The 20,710-nt window shown below is 37.8% G+C and overlaps 1 protein-coding gene across 2 annotated transcripts in view; it reads left to right on the top strand.

Moving 5' to 3' along the window:
• The window catches only part of adam12b (ADAM metallopeptidase domain 12b), a 132,862-nt gene that overhangs the window by 3,536 nt on the left and 108,616 nt on the right, over positions 1 to 20,710 (top strand). For both annotated transcript variants that reach the window (XM_038285366.1, XM_038285365.1), the window contains exon 2: positions 19,505 to 19,626. In XM_038285366.1, the coding sequence (XP_038141294.1) occupies positions 19,505 to 19,626 (122 nt within the window). The remainder of the gene's footprint in view (positions 1 to 19,504; positions 19,627 to 20,710) is intronic.

Genomic DNA, 20,710 nt, shown 5'->3' with positions numbered 1-20,710 from the left:
CAGCCAGTAGCATTAGCAAAGCATCTTTAGATTTTGTTACGCTGCTGGTTCGTTCTCTGTGTTACTAACACAGAGGTGATGCATTTATGCTTGGGATTCATTGGGAGCTCATGATATTGAATTTGCACCCATAGAATGTTTCAAATATGCATGTAAAGTAGCTTACTGTATGTGGTGTGCTTTGTTTGTTTCAAACTACTTTGTCAATGGTTAGGCTTAATCAAATTATTATCATTTAAATTATGCCAAAAAGGATATTTGTTGGTATTTCTTTTACTTTGAAATAAAAAAAAATTGTGATCTAAAACACATCTTTGTATGTTCTCGGTAAATGTAAGAATAAAAGCAGTGACATTAAACTGTTACAAGAAAAATATTTTCAGAAGATACAATCAAGATGTTCTGGGTCATTTTGCAGGTTGTGCAGTTTTTGCCACTTATTTTGTGACCATTTCATTAAAATCATTTCATAACCATGTACCTAAACAATATTATCTTAATTTAATTGTAGTTAATGCCTATATATAATATATGTTCATACTTTGGTTAGTTTTGCTGTTATAATAAATTTAGTTGGCTTTGCTAGTTAAGTATTTTTCATGAACTGGTGGGATAAGTTATGACATGCTTAAAACTGCAAAAAAATGCAAGTCACTTTTGTTTTATGCACAGAAAACTTTGTGTACTTATTGTAGACTGTGTTATAGCCCAAACCCCCAACCCGAATCAGAATTATCAGCCCTAAACATGTAGAAAAATCTTGAAGGTTTAAAGACAGATTTTTTTTTTTATTATTTGTTTAAAGCAAAACAGGCAAAAATTAAGTTTCTTGGTTCCCCCATCATAACAATTTTTCAAAGAATCAGAATTCCTCTATTGCAGTATTAGGAGGACACTAAATGACTCAGATTAGCTTTTAGGATATCAGGTGGTTAGACTGCACCCTCAAACAGAATTAATTAAAGATTAGAATGCCTTTGTTGTCTAAGCAAACTGTCAGAGAAGAATGAGGCTTGTCTCAAGAGCCTCTAAAACAGAAATTCACGTACATGCTCTTGGGCCTCTGATATATACATCTATTGCACCGCTTTCAGTGTGCTCTCCTGAGTAGTAACTCAAACCGATCAGTCTGTGGTGGAATGTTGACACATGACTGTGTAAAAAAGGAAAAAGGAAACATTCTGTTAAAACCATTCAGGAAATAACCTAAACCTGGTTTATCTTTCTAGCCCTTGGGGTGGCTGCAGTTTGACATTTTGAGGACAGGCTGGCATTGATTTGTTGGCCATGAGGGACGGACATGCACTGTTAGAAACGTCTCCATGTGTTAAGCATCAGTGGTCATTACGGCCATTGGGGTGATTTAGCTTTCTCCTGCTCTGTCTGTGGATGGCAGGGTTACAGATTTAACAAATTAGACGGCTACATGAGAGGACACAATACAAGAGGCATGGACTGCTGAGAATCAGTATATTGATGTCTGTGCTTGAATCTAAGTCCAGGAGAAGAAGAGAGGAAAGAAATGCTGGGTGTGAAATCTGGGTGTTTGGCAGTAAAGCTGTAGCACCCCTCTCCTTTGACAAACAGCTGCTAAATATTTTTGATTGAAAAAGGGGGTGCAGTGGGGAAAAAAGAGATTATCCAAGCATGGCTATGATGAAAACTAATCAGTTATATTTACAAGACAAGAACAATTCTTCCCTTAAAGTGTCTGATTGTTTTGCTCTTTCAGATTTTTAAAGGTTTTAGTTTCACCTGTTTCATTCATTTCATTAACATTCTTCTTTAAGGAACCTTTTGCTACACCATTATTAATCGATTAATTGAAAAAATAATTGGCAGATTTGCAAAAGGATCTTTAGTTGCAGCCGTATTGTCCACATCTGTTCACGGGTCCAGCAACTTCACATAATCGAAGCATCATCTTCCACTTCAGAGAACATTAAAGTTTATACTGTATTTTGTGCACTACTTATCCATTTTCCCTTCTGCCATTCAATATGTGTTTTGCTTTTTATACATTGATTTTGGAATTTTACTACCTCTTTTAACCCCTCTGCTTGGAAATTCTAACTCGCTTTGCTTTATTAATTGTTTACTCATTGTGCGCATGTGCAATTTCCAGTCAAGTGGTCTTGTTACTGTGCACAGCAAAACACAAAAAAAAGGGGGAGAAAACAAAGAATCAGAATCAGAAATACTTTAATAATCCCAGAGGGAAATTACTTTTGTTACACGCTCCAGTTACAGTTAAGTAAGGTCATAGCACATGACTAGGCCCCTGGATACCCATAGTTTAAAGTGGTGTGAAAATGTTCATGAGTAAAATGGGAAACTGGATGATCAGGATTTAACTGTGAGAAGAGTTTTTTTTTTCTCATTTATCTATTTTTCTTTGCAGTTGCTTGCATTTTTGGAGATGACCTTCAGTCTAGCCAAACAGAAACCTATTCCACGCAGAGTACAGAAGCACAATAATATAAAGTAGGGATGCATGATGTTGGAACTTTGGCCAACATCCAATATGTTGATATTTTACAACTCAATGGCTGATAACCAATATCTGTATTTTTTTTCCCTAGACCACTTTACAGACACTATATAGTTTCTTCCCTTCTGTCCTCTGCAGTCATTGCAAATAACTGTTCAGCTATCTATTTCCAAAACATTGAAAAACAGCACTTCACTGACATTTCGACTTTAGCATTTCTTCTTTGACTGACTCATGCATCTGTTTGGTACACGTGATTCGCTGATGCAGAGACAATCCTTATGTTTTTGTCCCTAAAAAGTGCTCTACATATGAAATGTATTGGTAGAATTGCCAGGGCCTGATGATTACTTTTTAAACTAAAATCGGCCACTGCTGATAGCATGCCGATAATATTGTGCATTCCTAATATAACGACATAACCATAAGTCCAAAGTCAGATTATAGAAAGCAAAGCTCTATCCACTCATGAGATTTTAGCAAGAAACTAATTTTTCCATCACAGGGACTCATTTCCTATCGTTCTACATCATTTTGACAGAAAGATGGATGTGAAGGCACCTTCCTGTAGTCATGATAGAATGTGTCCTGCTGTGAAGCTTCAATCTCTGTAAGACAATTTGGGCTGCAGTAAAAAGAAAAATATGACTTTGCAGAGAGAAAGAAAGAAATAAAGATAGATGTCAAGGAGACTGCATCCCAGAGTCCCTCCCCCTTCAACTTATCTTTAAAAAGCAGGATGTAGACCTTAATGCTATAACTGGCGGATTGATTGTGGATTTGAGACAGGTGGAAGCATCCAATCATGTGTTGAAACTTTAAAATGAATTAGTGGCTGAGGCTGCTGCCGAAAGAGGGTATTTTCACAAATACACACAATCACAGCACCGTCATCTTCACACCAGCTGTTAGAGTATGTCTCTTCTTTCTGACAGAACACCCTTCTCAAGAAATATGGGTTTTGGATGAGAGCAAGGACAGAAAAAGAAAGGCTATGTGATCCAGGCCTGAGACTCCCACTGTTGCACAGCAGGATGGACCACCAGGTTGCCCGACATCAATAATTTCACAAGAGAAAGGTCACCCACCTCTGTCAGTGTATTTATCTTGAGGTGTTGTTGATTGGATCAAGCCAAGGACTATTGCCCTTTATTTTATAGCGTTTGATGGACAGGATGGAAGCTGTTTTGCAAGAGTATGGTATAAAGTAATCATGTCAAATCCTTCATGCTTGGGGACTTGACCAATCTGTACTATAAGAGTATAAATGCCTCTTTTTTCTTTTCCTTAAATTGTATTTATATGTAAAGGATTATTTTATCATACTGGTTCCCTGAGTTTTGCATGCTTTTGAAATAATAAGTGATTTAGGGAAAAAAAGATATCTAAACCTACCCGTTGCCAGTGAAAAGTTATTGTACCATAAACAAAATAACAATTGGTGCCTCTCTAAGTGGCATGAAATGCTATCAGACATTTGCAATAAGTAGTAATTAGTCTACTGAAGCAATTTGAAGCAATATTTTCCCACTCTCTTTCGCAGAGTTTTTTAATGTCAGCCAAATGGAGGCGCTCTAGCCTGATTATCTGTTTAAGGTCATGCAACAGTAAATTTAGACTTTGATTAGTTCACTCCCAAGCTTTATTTCTGTTTTACTTGTTTTAGTTTGCTGTGTTTTTCAGTTTTTCAGTTTTTGAACAAATCAACAAGTCCAATGGACTTGTTGATTTATTTACATGGCCTTTAACTTTATTGCTCTGGCTTGGTGGAAATCAGATATTTTCCCCAGTTTTTTAAAGAATCAATAACATGTTAGTTTGAGAATAGTGGGAGGGCCCTTTGTGCTCTTCTTGGTCAGTAGTGCTTTTCTCCTTTTTTACACCCCCTTGTTGAATTCCTTTTGAATCATAAAAACTGACCATAACCATAACACAAAATGCTTGCAGGACTTTAACTATTGTACTTGGTTCTATTGTGTGCTCCTGGAGGAGTCAACAATGAAGTTGTGGATGGCCTGACAATTATGGGTCTGTTTACCACTGTTCTTTGTTTGTGTCTCAAGGCATTAGAAATTGCTTGGAAAACGTCTTACAGATCAATAGATTGCTTATGCTTATACTTTTCTATGGATTGGAGCATGATGTGATGAGAATTATATAGTTAGACCATTAAAGAAATATGTCTAGATTCTACTGGTCTTTAATCAAGTATGGCCATGGCTAGTAAGACCTTTTTGCTTTTATAAATGTCATAACATTTTTGTATCTATTCAAGTTATCTTTTCTTATATAAAAACGGTTTTGATGATCTAAATCATGTAACAGCTAACACAAGAAATCTGTAAAAGGAAAATACTTTTTTCACTCCTCTGTAGTTGGTTTTTAACTTTAAGAGTTTTTTTAGGGAATATATATTGTATCAAAACCACTGTCTTAATGACCCTTTGCTGAACATTGTAAATGTGAAGAACTGCTTCATTTGCAATTTTTGTACACTGTAACATTTGTCGGAACCTATGTACTGTATATTGACTTTGGTTCCCGATCTGGATGAATAAATTAATAAATAAGGATGAATGGATGAAAAAACAAAAACTGTTAGTTTTAATTAAGTATAATATCTTAAAACAGATATATACAAATCTAGGGCCAGGAACACTCTTGGGATTTTACAGTCCAAGTGTATAAATAAAAAGCTTTTAAATGGCTTATTAAAGCTTAATGTGTCTTTTGACTAAATTGTACCATCCCTTTTAGGAACTGAAAAAAAAGCCTTTTCTTGTATTTGTATTCGCGGCTATTGATAAGTAAAGCTGACCGCTGAACTGAATGGAAAAAACAAATGTATCAGCTGATGTATAAAAGTGGGCAGCTGACATGGCTTAAATCCATATCATTGAATCTCTTCTTTCTCACAAATTTTACTTCAGTTGGGTTGTGTGATTAGTTTCTGTTCATTCCAGAATCCTTCAGTTTAAAATCCCCCTTGCTCTGTAACATAATACCCATATTATCACTAGACAAGCTGGGAATTGGTTTTTCCTCTGTTGCTCCCACAGGATGGAAATGGAAAACATGAAGAAAATCACAAACAGAAAGTCGGTTTTGTTGATTGGGACACATGGCCTCATTAGAATAAGATTTTTCTTAGACAATGAATGTTCTAAGAAAAATTCATTGTCAGATTTTTTTTTTATCCGGTGCAGTTATAAGTTGTTTTGTTTTTTTGTTTAACTTTAAATTCAACAGCAGCAATTCTACCAGAAATTGGCAGATTTATATCAGCCAATATCTGTAGTAGAATTTTTTGCCTGCAGAAATTCAACTCCCACAATTTGCTCCCAAAAGCGTGTATAACTTTGAAAGATTTTTGGCAATGGGCTTCCACACAGTACATACACACTATCAGTAAAACTTTTCACCCAGCTAGATTTTACCGAAGGACCTCTTGCTTTTGAAGTAGTCTATTTAGTCTATTATCACTAGCTAAATCCAGTTTCCACAAGATTTGGAAACTCAGCCTTTGTCATTAAAAGTAAGGGTTACACAATGTCGAGGGAGAGTTTAATTGCTGGATGGAGGAGCTTGTTTCCATTCCCAAGGTACATCATAGTTTGCAGATAGCATCAACAAAACTACAGTTAAGGAGCAGAACCTGGCAACTTCACAGGAACTATGGTGTTCAATGTTTTTGTTAGCATGTGGTTGGTATCCACTACTTTTTTAGAAACTGGTAGCATACTGAAAAAACACAAAAAAAACAAAAAAACCCTTACCCAATAAAACAACCTTGATTGATGAGCTATATGTGTATATATGTTTATCTTTTTATTTTTATCTTTATTATCTTGTGTGGTTAGTTGTGTGTGTATATATATTAGGGGTGGAACGGTTCACAAAATCCATGGTTCGGTTCGGTTCACGGTTTCGTGGTCACAGTTTCCGGTTCGGTATATGTTTATTGTTATACCGAAAAGAAAAAAAAAATGAATAAAAATTATAAAAATTAAATAAAAAATAAAAATTAATGAAATAATGAAAAAAATCCCCAAAACTAATGAATTACAATTATTTTTAATGATCCGCGGAAACCATTTCCACATGTTTTGCTGCTTTGAATTTAATCATCTCGCGCATGCCCTCTATGATCTCCAAGGAACTCAGAGCGGAGCGGACGGGAGCCACAGTGGAGGCTGTAGGCTTTGCTTTGTGCAGGCGGTCTGGAGCGCAGCGAGGCGGAGCGCTGACGGAGTATGTGGGATTTCGGGGTTAGCCTGACATGTTAGTCATGTTGCTGTTAGCATAAACAAAACGTGTTGCACAATGTTTGCACACTGTTGCACTTTTATCCACAACTTTCTTCCCGCCGTCATCGTAGGTCACTCTAAAAGCAAAATGGTCCCATACAGCAGACCTATAAAGTGCTGCTGGCGCGTCTTCCAACTCCTGTTCTTTCCCACTCGCCATACCCACACAATTCTCCACAATAACTGATTTTTTTCTGCTACACCCGGCTACGCTGCTTTGCTTCTTCTTCTTGTTGTTTACTACTGGTGGTTGGCTTTGGTCGCAGTACCACCACCTTCTGCTCTGGAGTGTAAACGCTTCGCCTATGAAAAAAAGGAGCAGCGCATGAACCGAACGCAACACACGCGAACCGAACGGTTCAGACGGTTTTCATAAACCGTCCCATCCCTAATATACAGTATATATATATATATATATATATATATATATATATATATATACATTTATTTATAACTGTAACTGGAGCATGTAACAAAAGTAATTTCCCTCTGGGGTTATTAAAATATTTCTGATTCTGATTGATTGTGATTCATACACTATATTGCCAAAAGTATTTGCTCACCTGCCTTGACTCACATATGAGCTTAAGTGACATCCCGTTCCTAATCCATAGGGTTCAATATGACGTCGGTCCACCCTTTGCAGCTAGAACAGCTTCAACTCTTCTGGGAAGGCTGTCCACAAGGTTTAGGAGTGTGTTTATGGGAATTTTTGACCATTCTTCCAGAAGCGCATTTGTGAAGTCGCACACTGATGTTGGACGAGAAGGCCTGGCTCTCAGTCTCCGCTCTAATTCATCCCAAAGGTGTTCTATCGGGTTGAGGTCAGGACTCTGTGCAGGCCAGTCAAGTTCATCCACACCAGACTCTGTCATCCATGTCTTTATGGACCTTGCTTTGTGCACTGGTGCACAGTCATGTTGGAAGAGGAAGGGGCCAGCTCCAAACTGTTCCCACAAAGTTGGGAGCATGGAATTGTCCAAAATGTCTTGGTATGCTGAAGCATTCAGAGTTCCTTTCACTGGAACTAAGGGGCCAAGCCCAGCTCCTGAAAAACAACCCCACACCATAATCCCCCCTCCACCAAACTTTACACTTGGCACAATGCAGTCAGACAAGTACCGTTCTCCTGGCAACCGCCAAACCCAGACCCGTCCATCAGATTGCCAGATGGAGAAGCGCGATTCGTCACTCCAGAGAACGCGTCTCCACTGCTCTAGAGTCCAGTGGCGGCGTGCTTTACACCACCGCATCCGACGCTTTGCATTGCACTTGGTGATGTATGGCTTGGATGCAGCTGCTCGACCATGGAAACCCATTCCATGAAGCTCTCTGCGCACTGTTCTTGAGCTAATCTGAAGGCCACATGAAGTTTGGAGGTCTGTAGTGATTGACTCTGCAGAAAGTTGGCGACCTCTTCGCACTATGCGCGTCAGCATCCGCTGACCCCGCTCCGTCAGTTTACGTGGCCTACCACTTCGTGGCTGAGTTGCTGTCGTTCCCAAACACTTCCATTTTCTTATAATACAGCTGACAGTTGACTGTGGAATATTTAGGAGCGAGGAAATTTCACGACTGGATTTGTTGCACAGGTGGCATCCTATCACAGTTCCACGCTGGAATTCACTGAGCTCCTGAGAGCGACCCATTCTTTCACAAATGTTTGTAAAAACAGTCTGCATGCCTAGGTGCTTGAATTTATACACCTGTGGCCATGGAAGTGATTGGAACACCTGATTCCAATAATTTGGATGGGTGAGCAAATACTTTTGGCAATATAGTGTACGTACATGCTACACATGTTTTAAAATTATGAGATTTTGCGGTGTAGACACAGAGGCTGTTAGTCCTTGACACAGCAGTCAGGGATTGGATTCCTGACCTATCTACCCTGGCTGCTTCTCTTCCTCCTTTTCTATTCATTCATTGTAAATAAAGTTTTTTTTTTCTTTTTTTTAAAGAAAATCTTAAACCAAAAGGAATATATTTCTATAGTATGATTTAATTTGTTCATTAGTACTTCATCTAACCAAAAGATTTGACAGGAAACCTTTTTACTTATTGGAAACTGGCAAAACAAAAAAGGTAAAACTGAGGTCGGAAAGTCAGGACTTGTGTTTAATGCTTCCTGAGCTACATCTTTACTTCCAAGTGCAATAAAGTGCTTTGCCACTGCTCTTGCCAAATAATATTGTGATGGCTGTTTTGTCACAGCATTGAAGCCAGGAGGTGTTATTTATGTCAGAGATGCCACAGGGTATTAACAACACAGCAGTATTTGACAGTCATGGACCATATAAGAATGGATTGTTAAAGCAAATCTTTTGTTATATCAGTCAAGATGAAAAATACAATTATACTTTTTGTCACAAAGTAAAAGAGAGAAGCTTGTTCATATATTTAGCTGATGACATATTTCTTGTTTAAAGTCTTTTTTCTTTGAAGTTGCTTCACGCATCACAGATTCCTTCAAAAGATGCAGAGTAGAGAAATTTTAAGGAACAACACCTCATCTCTTGTTTGAAAGGAGATCGGTCTTATATTAGTCCGGAAACACTGCATAGAGTGAACTGATAAGATAGTCAAGATATTAATGCATTTACCATTTGGCTAAACCTATTTATCAGGACATACACTATATTGCCAAAAGTATTTGCTCACCTGCCTTGACTCACATATGAGCTTAAGTGACATCCCGTTCCTAATCCATAGGGTTCAATATGACGTCGGTCCACCCTTTGCAGCTAGAACAGCTTCAACTCTTCTGGGAAGGCTGTCCACAAGGTTTAGGAGTGTGTTTATGGGAATTTTTGACCATTCTTCCAGAAGCGCATTTGTGAGGTCGCACACTGATGTTGGACGAGAAGGCCTGGCTCTCAGTCTCCGCTCTAATTCATCCCAAAGGTGTTCTATCGGGTTGAGGTCAGGACTCTGTGCAGGCCAGTCAAGTTCATCCACACCAGACTCTGTCATCCATGTCTTTATGGACCTTGCTTTGTGCACTGGTGCACAGTCATGTTGGAAGAGGAAGGGGCCAGCTCCAAACTGTTCCCACAAAGTTGGGAGCATGGAATTGTCCAAAATGTCTTGGTATGCTGAAGCATTCAGAGTTCCTTTCACTGGAACTAAGGGGCCAAGCCCAGCTCCTGAAAAACAACCCCACACCATAATCCCCCCTCCACCAAACTTTACACTTGGCACAATGCAGTCAGACAAGTACCGTTCTCCTGGCAACCGCCAAACCCAGACCCGTCCATCAGATTGCCAGATGGAGAAGCGCGATTCGTCACTCCAGAGAACGCGTCTCCACTGCTCTAGAGTCCAGTGGCGGTGTGCTTTACACCACCGCATCCGACGCTTTGCATTGCACTTGGTGATGTATGGCTTGGATGCAGCTGCTCGACCATGGAAACCCATTCCATGAAGCTCTCTGCGCACTGTTCTTGAGCTAATCTGAAGGCCACATGAAGTTTGGAGGTCTGTAGTGATTGACTCTGCAGAAAGTTGGCGACCTCTTCGCACTATGCGCGTCAGCATCCGCTGACCCCGCTCCGTCAGTTTACGTGGCCTACCACTTCGTGGCTGAGTTGCTGTCGTTCCCAAACACTTCCATTTTCTTATAATACAGCTGACAGTTGACTGTGGAATATTTAGGAGCGAGGAAATTTCACGACTGGATTTGTTGCACAGGTGGCATCCTATCACAGTTCCACGCTGGAATTCACTGAGCTCCTGAGAGCGACCCATTCTTTCACAAATGTTTGTAAAAACAGTCTGCATGCCTAGGTGCTTGAATTTATACACCTGTGGCCATGGAAGTGATTGGAACACCTGATTCCAATAATTTGGATGGGTGAGCAAATACTTTTGGCAATATAGTGTATTTGACAGCAAAATTTGAAAGCTATTATTTTGATGTGCTAAATATATTAAAACCAAAGCCAAATAAACAGCAACATTTCATTTAGAATTAATCTTTTTTAATTGCCTGTAATGTGAATGACTTAACTGTAAATTAGTTTTCAACTTCTTGATTACTGTTTTGACAACTCTAACATCCCAATTATGTAAGCTCTCAAAAGTCCTATTTGAGATCATCTCGTTCGATTTATGCATGTTGATTTAGCTTTTGAGGAACAGCTCTGTTCACAGCTGCACTGTATTTCAAAGTGACCTCATTCAACATTCTCTTTTCTAAGAGCGCTTTTATGTCTGAGGGCACAATTTAAATGTGTTCCAGTGCTATATTTAGCTGATGTGTTTCTTTTTTTCTCTCTCTTTTTTTTTTTCTTTTACATCAAAATGCTCATAGCTGAAAATGTTTTACTACTGTAGGTGCTGATGGAGCTCTATAAATTATTGAAGACCAATAATTAATGATTTCTTACTGTAGAGCCTTGAGCATCAGGTGTCAACACTTGTGTTAATTTTTTTTTTTATTTTCACTTTTTTTCACATTCTTAAAGCCAAAGTGGCTGATAAGACCCATTTGTCAGAATAAAAATACCAAATACCAACAAGTACCTAAAACAAAAGTTAAAGCAACTTTTAAACAAATATTTCATAAGGCAAACATTTCTACCTTAAAGGTATAGTGGAGGGTATTCGTGATTTTTTGAAAAGACCTCTGCACTTTCAAAAAAATGCACATGCACAACCCTGTACTGGCTCCCGAGAGGGAATGCCTATTGAACACATGCTAGAGCATGCACAAGCCCATTCTTTGTGCACTCTCTGTTTAAAAGTTTCTGTTTGCATCGCTCATGCAAGCTTTGTTTCCAAAAGATTTGCAATTTTCCGCTATGTCAGACTCACCACTTACCCACCACTAATTGAAAATGGGGACGAGCACGTAGGACAGACTTACGTAAACATATCACCAGAATGACTCACAATTAGGAGGACCACTTATTTTGATGATCCATCCGGAAAAAGAACATCCTCCACTATACCTTTAACTACGTTATTTTTATTGTTGTAATGTTCTAATCTTAAATGTTTTCTTTTGCTGTAGTGTAAGTACGTATAAATCCCAATTAACTAAATAAGTAGCTTAAAAACGATCAGCTTTGTGTCATAATTGTATAGTATTCGCCAAACCTTGTGAAGGTGTTATTGAAAATAAGAGCAGTTCTTTTTTTTGCACTAGAAAATTAGAGATCAATTGATTCTGATGGGTTTTCAAATTTTAAAGTCACAGATCACCTTAAACATTTACTTAGTTTACTCACTTTCTTACTTCCTTAACATGATACGTCATAAATAGCAATCATTCAAATGTTTCCTTACACTAGCCAGGATTATGAAAAATGTTTCTGAAACTCGACTGTGAAGAAGCTACTCTGTTTCTAATTATGAAGCTTGTCTGTAAAAACAGAAAAGGAAAAAAGCTGAAAATGAGAATTAAATGAAATGATGCCTGTACATAAAACACAGCATTCACACATGCCTAGAAACTTATGTACATTCTCTCATTCACCTTCTCAGATTACCTTAGTAATAACATTAGTAATAGAGCATAGGTTTTTACATAAAAAATTAAAGCCACATATAACATTATTCTGCTTTAGACCGATCAGAATGCAGATAAAGTGGTTAAGAAACGTTTTCAACATACCATTGCACATGTTGCCTTCATAACTTAAACACAAGACAAATAAAATTGTACATATCAAATTACAACGGGAAAAAAAATATTGACAAATTGATTAAATTCAGAAGGAAAAGTACCATGTAGATGTAGATTTCTTTTGTCCATTAATAAGTATATTACTCAAGTTGTTAGGGTTGTATGCATTAAGTAAAGAAGGGATCAGCAGGTATTTGAGTTCACAGCAGCCACAGTTAATTAATAATCCAGTTTTTCTTCTAGATGGGTTATGAGCATGAAAAAAAGTGCAAAAAAAAAGAAAGTATTTGATTGTATTTATTTGAAAAATTAAAAAAAAAAAACTTTTCATTGGCTGCTGAGCTGAGGTTTTACAGTAAAATGTATGTCCTGCAGCAGATTCTCCCTCGTGTCCAGTATATATCAGATATAATCATTGTTGGCTTGGCAACCACTATTTTCCCCAGAAACCTGATGGTGTTTATCCAGTTTTATTTTTAATTAAGAAAGATAAAGCCAACCTAAGTCGGATCATGGGTGTAAGATTTATTTGCTGTTTGAAAGGTTAGGTCTTCTTTTGGGCTGCCATTAGAAATGTGCCAAATATATATTCACAAACATAAATATCTATTATCATTGAGCCTATTAAAAGTATTTATGCCCTTCTCAAAAACAAAAAAAAAAAAAAAAAACATAAAACAGCCTTCAAAGCCCCCCTTTACTTTTGTATTTCCTTCTTTTTCTTCAGTCAGAAATAAACACTAAAACTTTTATAGTCATTATATATTATTTAATGGACATTAGATTTAGATTTCTTCCTTTTTTTTTATTTATTTTATTATGTTACGACTTTTCAAAAAGTAATCTGCTTTAAATGGGGTTTAAAATGTCTCACAAACTAACCTGCTGACCTCGAACCCGAGTCTTTTCTCTGTATTATTGTAGCACACATGATCTGCTGTAAAGTGTTTTAGAAACTAATATCCCTATTTAAATATTTACCTGAAAAACAAATTGTGATATATTGACACTTTGTTAATTTAAAACATTATTTGTATTACAGTAATCTAATGAATTATGTACAGAGGTAGCATAATTATTATGTAGGTGCGTTCACACTGAACACAAATTTCTCAGCTGAAATGAACTGCTTATATGTTATTTCTATGTAGAGGGTGGCTCTCAAGCGCTGCACAGTGAAGCCAGACAGGACTTGCGAGGGGAATTGAACATCTTTTGCAATTTAGTGCAGCAAGAGGAAAATTCCCAGTAACTTCTTTTTTTTTTTTGCGTTGCAAAACCACATCTCCCCTGTTTTAGCTTCCTTACACTGGCTGCCAGTACATTTTAGGATTGATTTTAAAATTATTTTGTTTTTAAAACTCTTAATGGCCTTGCCCCTTCTTATCTGTCTGAGCTGTTGCATTCTTACACACCCTCCCGTTGCCTCGGGTCAGCTGATCAGTTGCTTCTGAGGGTCCCAAAGACAAAATGCAAGCTCAGAGGAGCTCCTAAGCTGTGGAACGATCTGCCTCTAAGCATAAGACAGGCCTCTTCTCTTACTGTTTTTAAGTCCCTTCTTAAGACTCATCTTTTTTCCTTGGCTTTTGGCACAATTTGAGATGTTTTACTTTGTTTTATTCTTCTTGTATACTAATATGTATTTTACACTCGTTTTTTTCTATTTTATAATTTTATTGTATTTTATGATTGTGTACAGCCCTTTGGTCCTGTCCGGAGCATAAAGTGCTTCATAAATAATGTTGGTATGGTATGGTAACCAATCAGGGACTAGATGTGCTGTGACTTACAGTAAAGGATTACAGCAGAGATGACCTTGGAAGATATAGAAAATAATGTTGACAAAGGATAAAGTAGGGAAAGCTCTTCAGAGGTTTGGAGATGGCTTCTAAAAAGCTGTTTTAATTTAGACTAAGAAGGACAGTTGGTCATCCTCCATTACCGCCATTCTCCCTTACCGCCATCCTCCATTACCGCCACTCCTGTGAGCATCTCTGTAGGGTTTCCTGAACCAAGGGACCCCACAGGCTCTGCTTGGGCTCTTCAAAATAAATACAGCACCGCAACTCACTCCATAAAATCCCTGTCCATATATGTCGAGGTGAAACTGACGAAGGACAGACTTTCACCTACCATGCAAATTCTTCCAAATTGCTTTTGCTGACCAGGCAAATCTCTGGCAAAATTTCAGGCCGGTAAAAGCACATGAAACGGGCTATTTTTACGCAGGTTTCGCATTCGGTCTGAAAGCACCATTAGCCATATCAAGATGTGAAAAAAAGTCTAATTCCATTTCTGCCTAGATCTTTAAAAAAAGAAAAAAGAAAAAAATGAAGTTAAAAAGGTTTTAAGTACCCGAGTAAATGTTGGAGTTAAAATGTTTGTCAGTTATTTGAAGACAAGAATACAAAGTAGGAACTCATTGTCATGGTTGGTTTAGAAATCAAACCCACATGCAGAACACCACTTGGAGACTGATAAAAAGTTCAACAGAGTTTATTAAAGGTTTGCACAGAGATAACATGAACTGGATTCTGGAAACTGGTCCGGGCAGGATTCTCAGGCGTCTGCAGAGACGGATAGTTTGATTAGCCAGGTTAACAGATTAGTTGTTGAGTTTTCAGATGTTTCTGAAAATACCTTGAAGAGGTCCAGGCTTTCTTTTCTGAGAGAGGGAACCGGTTGGGTCCAGAGACTGTTGGTTCAGCAGAGTGCTCAGCAGCAGCAGCGTCTAGCTTCTGACTTTCTAGTGACAGACCTTGGTTTGAGAGATTAGCTCTTTCCTTAAGAGCAGCAGGTGGATTCCAGAGTGAGATCTTCAGGTTTGGCTCTCTAGGGCAGGCAGGCAGGTAACAGGTTAAGCTCATCCAGAGCTTCAGACGAGAGACAGGTGTCCTATGAGCGAGAAGACAGAGGCAGGTTAGAATTGGGTTTCTCTTAGAGACAAAGATTCTAGTAGTTCAGAGGCTCAGGTTCGCTAATTAAACTTGGTCAACACTGCGGCGTTGAAGGAAGGTCTGGCTGCTGATTATATAGGCAGGTCTCCTGATGGGCTGATGAACGTCAGCTGTGCTGGAGGGCTCCAGCCCAGGAGATCCACAGCGCACTCTGCTGGAGAAGGTGGAGAATCTCCAGATCCCAACACTCATGACAAGTCTGTTTTCAGCATCAGAATGCCATTGATAGAACGGATCCTTATTGAAGGTCTAAACAGGCAGTTTATTTTTCTTTGAACCATTTTTTTTCTGTCTCTCTCTCTCCTTCTTAGCTTGAGGAAAGTTGTCTTTTGTCCTTTAGGAAGAAATACACTTCATGTAGGTTGTGCTAGTTTTTTGGTAACTTCTCACCCTAAATCTGAGTCTAGTCTGAAGTCAATGTACTGCATGTGTGGATTGCATGGATTGTAACAGACATATGGTGAAAATGTAATGTGAGCAGCACCTTTATCAATATATTTACTGAGAAAAATAGTGGCATGTTCAATACTTTTACCTCATGATATAATTATAGATTATTTCACTAGCCTTCTGAATTTCTACATTTTGAAATCAAGATCACTAATAATTAACGAAAACCTTAGCATGGATTCAGTCATCCAAAAACAGCTTTTGATTCTAACTAGGGCTGGGCAATTAAATGCATTTGCAATATAATCCCAATTTAGCAAAACACAATTTTCAAATATTATTATTATTATTTCAATCCTAGTCTTGTTAAATATATGTAACAAGAGTAGGACACTAAATTTCTCCCTCCACCCCTTTGGGTGGTGGATAAACCCCTGAAGTGTTTTGCCACCACACAGAAAGGTTAAAAGAGTTGCAGCTAGCATGCAGATCCATGTATGCAACTAGAAGTAAACACTTTTTCACACTTTGATTAAAGTCAAGTCCTGTAACAATAGACTCTTGGCACGCAAGCTCTCAAAAGCCGAAAGCCTTGGGTGAAACATCTACAAGCCTGGGGTTAGTTCAAGGCAAACTTGATGGCTATTTCAATTTTGGTGAAAAATAATCTTAGTTTTTAGTTTTGGCAAAATCGTTTTGCCTAAATTCTAACACCATATAAAGCTCTTAAAAACATCAAATTTTAGGATTCCAGGCTGCACTTTGCATTCATTGGAAAATCATTATGCTAAACTGTTATGGTCCAGTCATGCAAAGCTGAATGTCTGTGAAAGGTCTGATTTGGTGTGTTTAATCTTTTATTTACAATAAACTCATTAAGTATCAGAGAAATTTTTATGAACTGTAAAGTGCATCATGAGAACATCTTGCCAGCTCAGCAGACAATTGACATATCAACCCACATACAGTCGCAACTTATTGCCTACAGAGCAAGCAAATTCATTAATTAATATGCAATAATAACTTAAACTGAATCTGTTTTTCAGTCAAATGTATGTATTTAATTAGAGTTCCACAAGGTTAAGTGGATGACAATAGAAGAATACCAATTATTTAAAACTGAAACAAAAACTACTAAATACTTAATACAATACGTGTGTTGTTATAGAATAGTAATAGTCTGACATTTATTTTTGCATTTCTTTTTTCATAAAGCTTTAAAGGTGGCCTTTAGTCGTAGTAATTCTGCACCATCTGGCTGATGTGGTTTTCATGCACCACTAAAACCAACAAACCATTGTCAGCACATGTTCTGTTCTGCCTTTAAAATGCAGGAGGTCCCTTTTATCTCCTTGTTAGCTGATTCACCGTGGAAAAGAGTCTGTTAAAAGAGAAGAAAAAAGTATTGAGTAGTGGCTTGTTGTCTTTAGGTCCTTTGATGTAGTAACAAATGCAGTTGCAATGACACGAGCGACAGCGATAACGTTTGTCATCAAAGACCTAGAAGCCTCGCTTTCAATCCTTCACCCATTTAAAACTCATTCATCATATGCTTTTTTTTAGCTTTCAATTCTTTTTTTTTGGTGGGTGCAACATCATTTCATTTAAGACAGATAAGTAAACAATTATAAAAATTTCAGAATTTTATATAAAATACTACCTTCTACCTCTTTTTTAGCGTTTCCCAGGTAGTCCTAGATCATACGAAAAGGGAAATAAATGTTTTACTTAAAAAAAAACGTAAGCCTTCTATTTCATCAACAGTTTTTATCTTAACTCTTGTTTTTGTTTTTACAAATGTGCATTGTGTTAAATTAACATGGTACGTTGGGCAAAACTCCAACTTCTGCATCAAAAAAACAGACTAGTTGATCTATGATGTCATATATTCATAATCAATCAAAATGTATATTCTTAGCTGTTTTCTTTTTAATTACCATGGGTAAGGAGGAGCTTCTGGTGGAAACTGGCCACTCTCTGTTTGTCAGTTGTGTTCTGTTTAATTCATTTGTTCAAGAGCTTCAAAGCAAATAAAAAGGACAGTGCAACTATGAATTGAGCAGTTATTAAAGTTTCTCAAAGTTTTTAAGGACAAAGTGGAGTGTGCTAAAGAACTGCTTCAAGTTGATCACCACATAGAGTTTGGATACCATTTAAGAATTCAGCAGAAATAAAGGAGCAGAAGCACTGTGCATAATAAGTATATTAGGTGGCGAAACCCAGGGCCTGCTAATGAGCTGACAACAACGACAAAGCCAACATGAAGTAAAACACATCATATATACCCAGAGCTTTCCCCAAGATTAAGTATACATGCTGTGCTTGCATAATGTGTTAATGTGCAGGATTTGTGCATCTGAATCAATTCTCATTCCCTTTTAATCACACATAATTGTGTATCTATTAATCATATGAATTACTTTTAAAACAAACAAATAACACAAACCGGGAAGGTTAATTATTTTTGTTTCCTTTGTGAATGTAGAAGCTGTAGCAGAAACTTTCCTTGTTCTTTAATGTCATCATATTCGAAATCAGGTTTTTCTATTTGTAAATCTACTAATAAGTATTACAGTATTTCATGTTGCTGTATGCTGAAAATGGAGCTTGAGTATCCTGTGTGGTAAAATGTTGTCTTTCTTTTTCCATATTATATGTTTTCTGGCCTAAACCATGTGGATGGGAACTCTTAGGTACTGAATTTTCATCCCCCCTTAGAATCTGTAAATAGGGGCTCTATCTCAAAATTATATACAGATTTGACTCCTCCCTTTTAAGTATTTCAGGGTTTGTTTTTTGTACTCACTATCATAGCATGAGAATAAAATCTTATAACCTGACTCCATCTGAGCTTTGCCTTCCCTCTGTACTCCATCTTTGCTGCTACTCCATGGCACTTCTATCATTCATTTGGCTGCAGAGGAATCCTGCTAAGCCTGCTTTAATGCAGAAATGTTTAGTAAAGTCAAACGAGCATTAGGGGCGTCGCCAGGAGTCAGTGGGATAGGAAAGGCAAGAAAGAACTGGGAATTCTCATTACATTTCCCACATCCTGCCCCAAGGTCCAACTTAGCTTGGTCTTATTTATCCTTTTTGCTACTCTGTATATGTGCCTTAAAATTGTCCTGCCAAGTGATTAGTCTTTTATGTGCTAATTACAACTACTGGCTTCTAACTTTGCTTATTTTACTAAAGCAGTAGTAGAGTAGCTGAAGGCTATGCATTAAAGATTTACAATAAGAGATGCAAAGCATTTCAGCGTAATAGTATTCTATGATAGACTTTATAATGTTAAAGTGGAAAAGATAAAATAAATATAAGGTGTTGGAGAGACATTTGTATTCCGCTTGCTTTTTTAATAATGTTTAGAGAAGTTACTGTGGCTGAGTTGCTTATAAAATGTACAAGAACATCTATTATTGAAGCTGTGTCTGTGGTAGAGGTCTTCTGGGGCACAGCACATTAACTCTCAGGAACAAGAGTGAGTGTTACGCTCTCCCAACAGCAGTGTTTTTCCAGCAGCAGGATTTGTAATTTTCAATAGTGCTATGAACATGTCTGAAGGTTCTTAATCTTTGTTGCCCTTGATGTATGACTGAAACAAAAGCCTTTATTGGTAATAGATATAGGAGATACATTAAAATATACTGTTGGCCAGGACCTCGCTTCCAAATGGTTTGCAATGTGGTGCTAAATTTGACATTGAGTTAATTAGATCATCTGTTTACAGGAAGTACTCCAGACAAGGCTACGCAGCAGGAGGATGCAGCCAGACCACGTCGCCATGAGACCACAGTACCTCTGATGCTGAAGGGCAAAGAGCGTAGACCTCTCAGCCAGCTCACCCCTGGGGTAAACACAATGCCATTTAGCCACATATGCTCTCTGGCAATAAGCTGGCTTGGACTGGGACTCAGCTGAGCCAAGTACAGATGCCTGGCTTTTTGTCTGACAGAACAACAGGGGAGGATTCCCTCTACTGTTGCTTGCTTCCACACTTGATTGGTTCTTTCAAATAGTCTCTTTATTTTTGCTTTGTTTAGTGCCCTTGATATGTTCCCTGTTGTGTTCTTTTCATTTCCCTTATGCCTATTCTTTTTCAATTGATGTGATGAATACGAATTTACCCTGAAGTCAATCCACCCTAGTTTTTGGCTAAATTAAAGGCCTTGAATAGTTTTGAAAGTTTGCTGTCTCCATAGTACACCTCCACATGCAAAAACATTTTATAATAGAACATTTTATACATTTGCTCTCATTAGAATCACAGACACTGATTTGTAGGTATTGTAACAGCATAATTTTTTAGGCCGAGTTGCAATTATCTGATGCTATATGAACTGTGCACCCGAGGAGATGATTCTCCTCTGTAAAAATTTACAGAGAATGAAACAACGGCCATTGAATATCATTTGTATAGGTGTGGACTCTGACTTGGCCATTGTAGCTCATGAATATACTGTGGTCTAAAACATTTCATTGCTGCTTTAGACATAGGTTTCAGGGTCCTGTCGCTCTAAAAGGTGAACCTCCACCATTTTCTAAAGATCTCTAACTCATTAAACTTGTTCTATCTTTCAATCACCTTTTAAATAGCTTCCCTGTTCTTATAGAAGAAAAGCCCCCCAGAGCATGATACTGCCATTGCTGTGTGAATCAATATGATTGGTGTTTTTATGCTAAAGTGTGGTGGTAGTTGTCTGTCACACATAAAGCTTTACTGTTCTGCACTGGGTGCTTTTTCAGGGCTTATAATAGGGTTGAGCATTTAATTGAGTTTACAATATAATCACAATTTAACAAAAGCAATTTTCAAATCGCAGAGGGGCTCCATTTTGGTCACATTACATTTAACAAGAGTGAGTAATTAAAGTTTCCCTCCAGCCCTATAGGTGGCAGTAATTTGCTTAAAAAGTATTGCAACCACACAGACGGA

This window comes from Cyprinodon tularosa, unplaced genomic scaffold (genome assembly GCF_016077235.1).
Source record: "Cyprinodon tularosa strain WSP-4 unplaced genomic scaffold, ASM1607723v1 ctg210, whole genome shotgun sequence".
Lineage (NCBI taxonomy): Eukaryota > Metazoa > Chordata > Actinopteri > Cyprinodontiformes > Cyprinodontidae > Cyprinodon > Cyprinodon tularosa.
This window is presented reverse-complemented; position numbering and strand designations above follow the sequence as displayed.